Source organism: Rattus rattus, chromosome 12 (genome assembly GCF_011064425.1).
Source record: "Rattus rattus isolate New Zealand chromosome 12, Rrattus_CSIRO_v1, whole genome shotgun sequence".
Classification (NCBI taxonomy): Eukaryota; Metazoa; Chordata; class Mammalia; order Rodentia; family Muridae; genus Rattus; species Rattus rattus.
Window position 1 is genome coordinate 64,970,393 of NC_046165.1, and position 12,342 is coordinate 64,982,734.

General features: G+C 44.7%; 1 protein-coding gene across 1 annotated transcript; it reads left to right on the forward strand.

Moving 5' to 3' along the window:
• Window positions 1–7,248: 7,248 nt before the first annotated feature.
• On the forward strand, window positions 7,249–11,486 carry LOC116913073 (PHD finger protein 11-like). The gene is made up of 3 exons (XM_032917205.1): window positions 7,249–8,004; window positions 9,335–9,465; window positions 11,360–11,486. Exons 1-3 carry the CDS (start codon window positions 7,795–7,797, stop codon window positions 11,424–11,426), a joined length of 408 nt encoding a protein of 135 aa, XP_032773096.1. The 5' UTR covers window positions 7,249–7,794; the 3' UTR covers window positions 11,427–11,486.
• Window positions 11,487–12,342: the final 856 nt, after the last annotated feature.

Sequence of the window (12,342 nt, forward strand, 5' to 3'; positions counted from 1 at the left end):
CAACTGATGTGTACTTCCCTGGGGAAGACTTATCTCTTCTGCTGTCAGCACTCCTTGGTTATCTGTGGTTCTTTGTGGAGGGTTGAGGCCTTCTGGGCTCTTCCCTTCCCACGTTAGCCTGTCCTTTGGTGTCCCTCCATCAGCCTGTGATTTGGCAGCCATGTTGGGGAGACTTCCTGGCTGTAGCTTCTCTGTGGATTCTAGGAGACACAATCTCACAGCAGACTTCCTGCTCATGTGCTCTTCAGTCTTTCTGCTTCTTCCACAGAGATCCTTAGGTGTAGGAGTGGTGGTGTGCGATGCCTTAGTTGGGGTTGGGCTCTGCAAGTGCTGTGGTTTGCTATAAGGATCGCTGTCCCTGTTGCAAAGAGAAGTTTCCTCCATGTAGGGTGAGAGCTGCACTCATGCATGGGAGTAAGGGCACACATTTACAGTGGAGTCAGGGGTTGTGCTGGATTAGTAAGGTACAGTTGTCGGTTCTCCTCCACGATCCATGACTTCACTAGCCCTGAGTACATGGCTGGGTTTCCAGGACCAAACATGATGTCCTTCCTGTTGAGCAGGCCTTGAGACTGATTAGAGAACTGTTACTCTATGTATTGGACAAACACGTTAGCAAGTAACACTGAGTTGTCAGTATTGCATCTGTGTTGCACTAAGGCAACAACTAAAAGCACTTCTTCAAGAGCAGGTCCAGATTCAGATTCTCTGAGTTCACATTCCGTGTCTCCATCTTTCGTCTGTTGCATGCCTGTGGCTCTGTGCCTGCTTTTATGTTTTACATTGTATTCTCTGATATTTTTCTCTTAGTATTTATGAATGAGTATGAACATTGGATATTACACTGTATCAGTCTCCGTCTTGTCCCCTTGAGAAAGTCTGCCGTGAATCTGGCTTGCATTTCATCTAGACCGGATGGCCAGCAAGCTGAAGAGTTTCCCTGTCTCTGTCCTCGAGTCCTGAGATTGCTGGTGCACAGCCCACCCCTGACTTTATGTGGTCCTGAGGAGTAGAGAAATCATGTCCTGTGTCCTTACGTCTAGTGCTCTATCCACTGGTCCATCTCTCTAGCCCCTGCTGCTTTGTTTCTAAGAGCATTCTTTTCTTTGAGGATTCCTTCATTTGTTTGTTTGTTTGTTTGTTTGTTTGAGACAGGTCTCATAGATAGCCCCTGCTGACATCAGACTTACAGAGATTGACCTGATTCTGTCTCACAGGTTCTGGGGTTAAAGGTGTGTGTCACCATGCCCAGGGAGAATCCTTTAAAGAATCCTGTTTTGTTCTGTGGCTATAATAGTTGTTTGTCTTTGAAGATATTAATTATAGGCCAAAGGGTTGGCTCAGCAGGTAAAGACACGTGCTACAAAGCACAACGGCCTGACTTTAGTTCCTAGGCCCACTTGATAGAAGAAAATTGCTGTAACTTAAAGGGACTCTTAACTCCCCTATGTGTCATGGCACACATGTGCACACACTAAAATACACACAAAATAACATGCAGTAGAAGCTTAATACACTATTTCAATGAGTAAGTGTATATGGGATATTTCCCTTCAAGGCCTCTGTCCCCCCTGTGTCAGTTTCCCCCATACTTCCCTGGTCTTTATCTTGGAAGGTAGACACTTTCCTCAGAAGCACAGGTCTTGCTCACCTGTTCTTCCTGACACTGTGAGAAAGGACGTCTCCAGAACCTATCAAGGCCCTTACCATCCTGTGCTAGGACCTGTCATTTTGCCCAGGCTGTCCATGTTGCCCCGTTGAGTTGCCTTTCTTCTGCCAGACACAGGCTGCCCTTTGTCCTCCTAGAGTGCATGCCCCCTGGGACTGAAAGGTCTGCATCCCTATGGTGCTTTGTAGCCCATGGGAGCTAAGTAAAGATTCCTGACACCTGAGTTTAGGGTCTTGATTTTGTGTCATTTAAAGATAGTCCTGCGTAGACAAAAGGGTGTGTTACCAGTTTCAGGTACAGATCAGTTGTTTCTTAAGTTAAGCACAGGCGCGGTCGGGGTGTCTGCTGTGGTTTTTCTCAAGCTGATTGATGGCTTTTTGGAGTTGTCAACTTGACACACGTGGGAAGAGGAGACGTCACCATACTTCCCTCCACCAGAGTGGCCTGTGTGACAATTTCCTGACTGTGGGTTGATGGAGGGAGGCACAGGCCACTGTGTGCAGCTCCAGCACGGGGCAGGTGGTTGTGTGCTGTAGTGCACAGCAGGGTTAGGGAGCCAAAGGAAGCATCCAGAAAGCCTCCCTGCTCCTGCTTTTTTCCTTCTCTGCATGATGACTGAAGCCTGTTAGTCATATGAACCCTTTCGTCCCCTACATTAGTTTGGGCCTGGGTCTTCATTACATCTGCTGAGAAATAAACTAGAGCACTTTTTAAATGACTGTGAGAGTTGAGCATCGACAAGGAAACCATACCTATCTGTACTTCCTCCCAGGCTGTTACTTGCCATCACCACCCAGGTTTAGAGAAACGAAACTAGAAACTCCCCAATTGCATTTGGAGGAGTGCAGGTGCCCAGCCATGGCCCAAGAGACATCACTGACCCCTGACCCAGTCCTCACTGGTGAGTATTAGGGTTTTGGTTTGCAGGAAGTCACACTCTGCTTCACCTGGGGAGGCTGCAGATCACTGCTGAGAGCTGAGCTGGGCTTACAGCATCTGAGAAAGCTGTAGGCACTGGGACCTCAGGAAGCTGAGACCTCTAGGATGGCTGGTTCCATCTTGTTTGGAACTCACTTTGCTCTCATCTTGTTTGCTCTCACTTTGAAATGCACAAATACTGAGGACATGCTGTTGGGAGGGAGAGTAGACTTTATCGGAGATGTGAAAAACCTAGAAAGGAGGCCCCACTCCTTGGAGTAATTGAGGAATATGGAGGACCAGTTTGCAAGTAGCCGTTAGTTTCCTAGAGGCTTGAGTTTAGGCTGATGTTTCCGGGCCACCCATAGTGAGAATCTCCTTGAGATGGTTTTCTCGTATCATAAGAACATGATGATCCAGGTTTTTGTCAGTTTTGTGGTTCACAGGTTTCTGGAATCATTTTAGAAAATCATAAACTCAAGAATGCACAGGAAGTCCTCTCTCAGACAGGAAACAGAAATAATGCACAGAGGACAGCAGGAGAGCTGGGGCTGACAGGCTAGTACAGCCCTGCCCCAGTCCTGTCTTTCCAGTAGGAACCTGACCCACAGGTTAAAGCTGGAAATGCAGACACAATAGGAAGGCACTAATGCCCAACATTTTCAGCTCTTCCAATCAACAGTGATTGTAGTGATCATTGCCCAAGGGAAGCCACTATTTTCAGCAAAAAGCATCCTTCCATCCCTGAGACAACCCAGGGATCCCTTATCCTCACCTACTTGGTAGAGATGTCTACAGCCAATCTTGTAGATGACCAGTGATTTATTCCAGGCTGTGAATTCCCCACTGTTGTATTTTTAAGACTTGATATATGACTATCTTGCCTGCATAAATGTCTATGTACCACATTGTACTTGGTGTTCGTGTTGTTTAGGAGAAGGCATGGGATTCCATCTGGACCCCAAATGGGGTTAGAAATGTTTATAGGTCACCATGTAGGTGCTGGGAACCAAGCCTGTGTCCTCTGCAAGAGCAACAAGACTAGAGAACTATGGTTCTAGTTCCTGGTATGTATGTATGTATGTATGTATGTATGTATGTATGTATGTATGTATGTATGTATATACATGCATGTATGTACAGATGCATGTATTTAGTGTGTCTGTATGTGTGTATGTATGTGTGTGTATATATATATATACATGCATGTATTACAGATGCATGTATTTAGTGTGTGTGTGTCTGTATGTGTATGTGTGTGTGTTTGTATGTAAAGTTGTGAAGACCCTGGAGCTTTAGTAACAAGAGTTTGTAAGCCATCCCAACAGGAGGGCTTTTGTCATCCAGAGGAAGAGCAACTAATCTGTCTCTCTAACCCCATTCTGTTTTGTAAAGTCCAGAGTCAACCATATGGAGGAAATGTGAAAAATTGTTTCAGACAGAGAGGATGGCACAAATAAGGGTACTAATGTCCAAAATAAATGGCAACGGCTAGCCATCTGGTCAGCTATTTCACTTAGCTAATCCACCGGTGGGTTTTAGAGTGAGTAGTGGAGAGATAAGGTTCCATCCCACTTCCCAGGCTTTATGTTTGCAAACTCAAAATGGGTTTGTCTCAAAAGAACTATGCTTGGTTGTTTTTTGTTTTAATTTAAACAAAATGTTAAAATAAATTCCATATTTATATTATAAAACCAAGAGTTCACTAGTTTCTAAATATATTACCCTTACCTAAGAGTAGAAACTGTAAAGTAGTTTTAATATCACAGAAAGCAGGTAGTCTTAATATATATGGTGTATGCACGTGGATGTGGGGGTGGTTACTGGTGTGTTTGCAGAGGCCAGAGGAGGATGATGAGAATGCCAAGTGTCTCCTCTTACCAAACTATGTCTCACTGACAAAGTGATAATATTCTAATATGTGACACGCTTTTACAAATCAGTGAGAAACTAATAATCAAATAGAAAATGTGGGCAGAGGCAGCTCCTAGGAAAGAAAAACAATGCTATCAGCCACTGAACTGGAAACGTGGGGTATAGCCTGCTTTTGCCCATATTGACTTTCTGTGATGTGTTCATCTAAGAATCTGTCCAAGTGACTCTATGAACATATGTTTTTAAATCAAGCAGGTAAGAGGCCCTCTCTTGTTTTCTTCAAAGCTTCCTCACTATGCCAATGTATTCTTTCTAATAATTGCTTTTATACATTCCTAAACCTTGGGATTTGGATTGGAATTACCAGACTGCAAGCCTTCTCCATCTATTGGGGTCTTCATCTTGCTCCGCCCTGACTGAAAGACATTTACCATGTGTTTCTCAATGTTTTCTTTGCTCTTTTCTCCATCTAGACTGATTTACTCTATCCAGATTGTGCTGAACATATACACACTCACGTGTGTGTGTGTGTGTGTATGTGTGTGTGTGTGTGTATTTCCAACCACTGATTATGCTAGACCTAACAGGGAACACACCCTAAAGGAAAACCAACACTCCCCCACAAACCATCAACTGACAGATCTCTTCAGTAAGAGGTGGTTGCTAGTAAGTGCTACCCACCCCTTCCCGCCAATGCCAGCTCGAATTTTAACTGGTTTGATCCTATGCAGGCCTCTTGCAGGCATCTACAGCTGCTTTGAGTTTATGGTCGCAGCATCTCTATCATGTCTAGAAGACACTGTTTCTATGGATCTTAGGTTCTTCCCGTCCCCTCTCCCACAGTGTTCCCTGAGGCGAGGTGATTGTAGTTGTCCCCTTTATGGTAGAGATTTGCACACTTACTCTCTGCCCTGTAACCAGGTGAGACCCTAATAAGACCCTATTGCCAAAGGCATCACACTTTTTAGTAACAGGACACAGAAAAATTAGGCAATAACCAGGAGGTTCTTCCCTGTTGGGTAGCTTTCATAGTACTGAAAGGTGCCATGTAGTTTGTTGGAGAAGAAAAGAACTCCACAATCTCACACAGTTGTGAGCACTGAGCTACAGTAACAAGCAGCACGGCAGGACATGTCCCTGGAAGAAGAGTGACACAGTGTCCCCTAGGGGTGACCAACTGATTTCTAGTGGACTTGGTACCAGCAGGAGGAAGCAGTGCCTTGCACTGTAAATTAGACCAAGGTCCCATGGTAAGGGAGCTCATTGGCCCCACAGGTGAACCTACGCCCACAGTCTCTGCTAAATAGACATGGGATCAACATTCGCTCTACATTCCTATCTTTCCCTATTGATAAGGCCAGCTCTCAGACATCATCTGAGATGTGTGTATTGTATGCATTTCAGTAAGGCCTCTAGAATGTTTTCAGTGATGCCACAGCCCACCATTGTGGCTTGCAGTTTCTGTTGATAGCACTGGTCTAGAACCCTAATCAGAGGCTGTACCATACAAGAGCTACTATTTCCCCCCACTTATATTGCTGGTTTGTTGTTGTTCCAGGAGTTAAAACTCATTCACAAAAAGAGGGTCCTTCCCCCTTCTTTAAGACTGGAGGAGCTGCCAAGGCCGTAAAATGCTTTTCTGTTTTAACCTGGATGTTATTTATAGGTTTCTGTCAGGTTACAGAAAAGATGGAGAAGAGGACATGTGTCCTCTGCCCTGAAGGCCATGACTGGAGTGTGATTTACTTTTCACCATCAGCAAATATAGCTGCTCATGAGAACTGTTTGGTAAGTTACTAGCAAATTTAAAATTACTTGCATAGGGCTAAAGAGATGGCTCAGTGGTTAAGAGCACTGGTTGTTCTTCCCCAGGATCCAGGTTCCGTTCCCAGCACCCACAGGGTAGATCACATCCACCCATAACCCCAATGCAAGGGCATATGATGCCTTCATCTGACCTCTGAGGCTAGCCTAGGTCGTCCAGCACTGCTGCAAGTGATTTTTATTGACAGCCACCTTACTGGCCCAGCTTTTTCTATGAGCATCTTTCAGGGAGCAACTTTTAATCCTGATAGAATACAGCATATTAATGCACTAAGCTTGCAACTGGAGCAAAACAGCAGAAACATAGAGATCCTATCTCCAAACCATGAGGGATGGAGAGAGCTCAGCCCAGCTTTCTTTATACTTTTATATATTTTTTTTTAGTTTATCCGTAACATTAACGTTCAGATGAAAACAGGCAGATTATTTAGGTTTATGTGACTCTCAGTAACCTCAGCTCTCTGGAGCTACAGAGCTGGTGGCTCAGTTTAGTAAAGTGCCAGAGACATTAGTGTCCATTAGTGTTCTGACGTTCATCCCCAGGACTCATGCAAAGAGCTGGACAAGGCACTATGTGCCTGCAATCCAATTCGGGGGAGGAGGTAGACTGGAGGATTCTAGGAGCTTGCAGACCAGCCTGTTGAGCTGAATTGGTGAGCTCTCCAGGTTCATAAAAATAAGGTAGAGAGGGGCAAACACTCACACAACACTCACATGCATGGTCATAAAACATGCATATTTGATAAAATAGAAAAAAGATGTGTGTGTGTGTGTGTGTGTGTGTGTGTGTGTGTGTGTGTGTGTGTGTCACTCTGGAGCTAGAGATCTCATGTGAGCTGAGTACGGAGAGCTGGATGTAGGTCCTCTGGAACACTGGAAGAGCAGAGGACATGCTTAACCACTGAGCCCTCTCTCCATCCTCTAAAATGCTGAAGAGGAAAGAGACATGTGGCCCCTAAAACACACAAGGGAATTTGGGGCCAGCTGTGGTGGCCCATACCTGAATTTTCACTGCTTAGAAGCTCAGGAAGAGGCCAAGATCAAGGTAAACTTGGATAAAACAAGAATGTATCTTTTTAAAAATCATAAAAGCCAGGTGTATTAGTTTATGGCTTTAGTCCCAGCACTCAGGGGCAGACACAGGGAGACTCTATGAGTTTCAGGCCAGACAGGCTACAGTGAGACCTTATCTCAACAATGGCAAAAGTGAAGAGCTGCAATGTGGTTGTGGAGCTAGGTCCTAGTCTTCAAGTTTAAGGACAAGGCCTGGAAAGCCACAGGAATGGCCTCTGTCCCTTGCTATGGTTTCTCCGACTCCATGGCTTCAGCCATTGCCTGCTCTGCATTCCTAGGCAGAGAACGGTGCTGTAGGAGCCACTGTCTGCCTGGCTCCAGAGTCAGGAGAGGTCAATTGCCAAGGACAACTGTGTCTGCAGACTGAGGGTTCCCACAGGAGTCCCATGGCTCATGTCTGGTCATCTACTGCACAGTGACCAGTGCTCTGAGTCATGGTCCAATCTACATCCTCCTCAGCCCTTTTCAGAACCATCCCTGACTTGTGTTGGTCAGGACTATTTCATACCAACTCTGGTATTTTTCTCACTGTGCAGCTGTATTCATCAGGACTGGTGGAGTGTGAGGCCCATGATCCACTTAATATAGCTAAAAATTTTGATGTAAGTTCAGTACTTGAAAAGATCTGGAACGGAAGCACGTCGGTAAGTTGACATGTCTTTTTTGCTTATAAATGAGTCTTTGGGTCTACATTGAAAGTACAGTCTGTTTGGGGGATGGAGAGATGGTTCTCAGGGATTCTTATTACCAGTTCACCACCAGAATAGCAATTTACAAGTGCTTCTAACTCCAGTTCCGGGACTCAGACACCTTCTGCTGGCCTCCACAGACACATGCACTTACACACTTGTTCTCTCAGACACACATATACAGAAGTAAAAATAAACCTTTCATCTAAAAACAGTGTCTATGGTAAAGTAAGTTTTGAGAAAGATGTGGAGAGCTGAAGGGTGGACTGTGAGACCCTGCCTCAGCTGACACTGTCTGCTTACAACCAACTGTCACACACATCAGGAGAGCAGCCCGCTGGTCCTCTTGGTGCCACAGAGCTGCAGGCAGCATGCAGAGCAAAAGGCTTTATCCTTGACATGGAGGACGATGTCCTCTGAATGTCACGGGTGGCTGATGACTTTCTGCACCAGTTCTGGGTGGTTATCATTGTGAGCATCTGCCTGGGAGCTGAGGGCATATGGGCCTTTCCAGGAAAGAAGGACGGGTAAGGTTGTATCTCTCAGGTCCACTGGGTCTCTGGGCTTCTTTATAAAAGACCATGTGCAGATTAGTAAACAGGATGTCAAGCCCGAGTTCTTTGTACCTGACCACAAGCACAGTGAAGGGTTAATGACTGGAGCCACACAGTGCCTAGGCATTGCTACATACACCTGCATATAAAAACAGATAGGGAAGTTAAATCAAGGGGTCAAGTGAAACACTGTATCGATCAGTTCTCTTTTCATTGTGGTTTACTTTCTACACACTGGAAACAGCTCCCATTCATTTCATATTAACCTCAGTTACAACTCTGTAGAGCAGAAACCACCAACCCAGGGAAAAATGTCTAAGAGGAAGTCACAGAAAGTTCCAGCTGAGGTCACAATGCTTAGTGTCACAATAGGAGCTGCTCTGACCTGTGGCTCGAAATCCCGCAAACAACCCCTTACCTAGGGATGAAGAAGCCTGCTAGTTTCACTTTTAAGGAATCTCTATTAAAAAATAATGTCTTTTGAAACCATCTACACATTTTTGCATTTATGTAGACTGTCATACAACTGTCTATGCCATTTGGCCGCAGTTTTGCTGAAAGTTCCTCATGGGGTGCCAATCTAATTCCTATTTCATGTGGATTTGGACTGGGATATGCCAGAGATAGCCAGGACAAAACACTGGGCTGCTGGTTTAAACAACATGTATTGGCAGCCTTACTTTTTTAGTAGTGAAACAGGTACTTACTCACTATGATCGATTCTTCTACAGAAATGCTCATTTTGTAATAACGAGGGAGCCATCGTGGGGTGTGATGAAACTTCCTGTGCCAAGAATTACCACTTACTCTGTGCCAAGGAGGACCACGCAATTCTACAAGTTGGAGTCAAAAGAACTTACAAGTAATCAAATAGCTTTGATACTCCATGGTGGAGTGGTGGGGATGGGTAAGGAATGGCTAGGCTGTGACATACTTCTCAGGCTTAATTTATGCAAATGAGTTGCACGTGAGGACAGGATTATGGGACACCACCAGGAACTCAGCTTCTCCTTTCTGCACTTGACAGGACTAAGAAGTACTCAAGGGTTTGCTTGACTTTCTAAATCTTCTCTTTACTCTTTTCTTCCTGGGAGAGCCTCATTCTGAGTGGCAGCATGCACGTCCTATAAGACACAGGAGCCAGCTCAGGCCTGTTCTTCTCTGTAGCAGGAAGACCCCTTCCGTCACTCACACATCCACAGGTCATGGGTCTGTCCTCGCACCCTGTGGGAATGAGCTCTCTGCTTCCAGTGTGGGACCCAGGCATGGAACTGAGGCTGTGGGAGCTGACAGTGAGCACCTTTATCTTCAGAGCCCTCTTGCCCGCCCTCAGCTTGTCATTCAGTGTGGAACAGGACTCTTTATATTTGAACTATGGAGAATCAAGAACTTAACAATCATTATGTTCACGAAGAACTCACTGTACTCTGACAGTCGTTTTTATACACAGAACCAATTAAAAGGACTGACGTCCCTGCTAGATAAAGGTTTTATTTTTTTTTATTTTTTATTTTTTTGGTTCTTTTTTTTTTTTGAGCTGGGGACCGAACCCAGGGCCTTGCGCTTCCTAGGCAAGCGCTCTACCACTGAGCTAAATCCCCAACCCTGGTTTTATTTTTGAGACAGCATCTCACCAAGTAGAGCAGGCTGCCTTGAAATTAGAGAGATAAAATTTTTTTAAAAATGTATATTAACCAATTGGAAATATGTAATATAAAAAAACCTTTTTAATTGTTTCAGCAAGGAACATGTTGGCTTCTAGGCACTTTAAAATTTAATTTAAACACTGAGGTACATAGAGTAACAGATATTTCACAAGATATACTCCAAGATAATGAAGCTGATAATTTCTCACCAATATGGGGGTGGGGCACTGGTGCAGACAGGCAGCTCTGAACACTGGCACTTGGGAGGGGCTGAAGCAGGAAGGGGCTTTGCCTAGCCTTGAAAATTATTGACACTGGGGACAGGGAAGACACAGGTGAGAGTCTATGCTAATATCTTCCAGACTTCTTTATGTTACAAAAACTCCTAGGCAAGCATGGTAGATAAAACTGAAATCAATGTACAGGAGAGATAGGACCCAAGTCCAAGTCCCTCTGGGAGTGCAATTGAGACCGAATGAAAGGTGCTCAGAGGGTGCAGATCCAGAGGAGGTGACTGAGCTGGGTGCTGCTGGGAAGGCTGCATGGAGGGCACTGGGTAACAGGAGGACCCTAGGTCTGCTGAGGGCTGAGACAAAGGCAAGCCTGGGCAGAGAAGTCCCTTACAGCTCCTCACTGCAGTCCTCCAGCCTGCTGTGCTGCCTTCCCTCTGAAGACACCGGCCAAGTCCAAGCTCTGACCTGGAAAAGTCGCTCTCCACAGTACTGCACAAGTGTCTGTGTGAACTGTGAAGATCAGCAGAATTGTGGGTCGTCGGACTGAAGCTTCAAATCCTAGACCCTAGGTCTTCAGATGCCCCTCGTCACAGCATAGGAACTAATACCGCTCAAAATGCTCACCCAGCATTCACACCTTCAGAGACCAGAGACCTCTTTCTACTGCTCAAAGGGCACAAAAGCAGTGGCCACCCTCACCCACATTGGGTGTGGATTCACAATTTGATGCAGACTTAAAAACATTTCTTTTTAAAAATGAATACTTCAGCCAGTGTAGTGTCATGTAGCTTTTCTCCTAGCACTGGGGATGCAGAGGAAAAGGTGGATCTCTACAAATTAAAAGATTCAGTGATTCTTTAAAAATCTGTATTTTCAGAATATTTTGCCCAGAACATCCTCCACAGCAAGAAGAGACCACTGAACGTGGTAAGTGTCTAAAGTGAGTTTGAAGAAAGCTCACTACTTAAGTAAAACCTGAGATAATCTAATCTCTTCTCATTTGTAATATTTTATGAGCCCCTGTGTGTGGATGCCTTTGGTTACAGATGGTTGTGAGTCACCATGTGGGTGCTGGGAACGGAACGTGGGTCCTGTGGAAGGGCAGCGAGTGCTGACAAGCACTGAGCCATCTCTAGTCATTGTCGTTGGTTTGTAACTCATTGGAAGCTAGCTAGACCCTCTATTAAAAACAGTACTATTCTCCATGAAGCTTTGTTCCACGTCATACCTAGATGGTACAATTGCTATAAGAAAAATCCCTGGTCAAAGAATATAAAGGGTAAAACTCTGGATCAGCAAGCACTGGCTCCTTGTCTTCTGAAATGTCTCTCTGGATGAGGAAAGCAGGGCCGCCCACATCCCTGCAAGTCTTTAAGGGAGCACGTGTCAGCCTAATGGATGAAACTTGTTATTTCTTCACCTTTCAACAGTCACCAAGACCCAAGTTGACTCTTTTGTTCAACAAAACTCCATCCATTCCAATTGTTCATAGGCCTATGAGCTTATGACTATAATCAATTTTTAGTTTTAAGCTGCAAATGCTTAGGTTCAAGTTTGACAGTCTTCTGAATTGTAAAATGTTTGGCACATATTTTATTTTATGCAAATTTAATGCAAATAGATATAGATATAGATATAGATATAGATATAGATATAGATATAGATATAGATATAGATATAGATATAGATATAGATATGTATGTAACACACACACACACACACACACATATTTGAAACATGGTTTCTCTCTGTAAACCTGCTGTCCTGGAATTTACTCTGAAGATCAGACTGGCCTTGAACTCAGAGTTCCAGCTGGCTCTGCCTACCTACCAAGGACTGGGATTAAACCTGTGCACCACA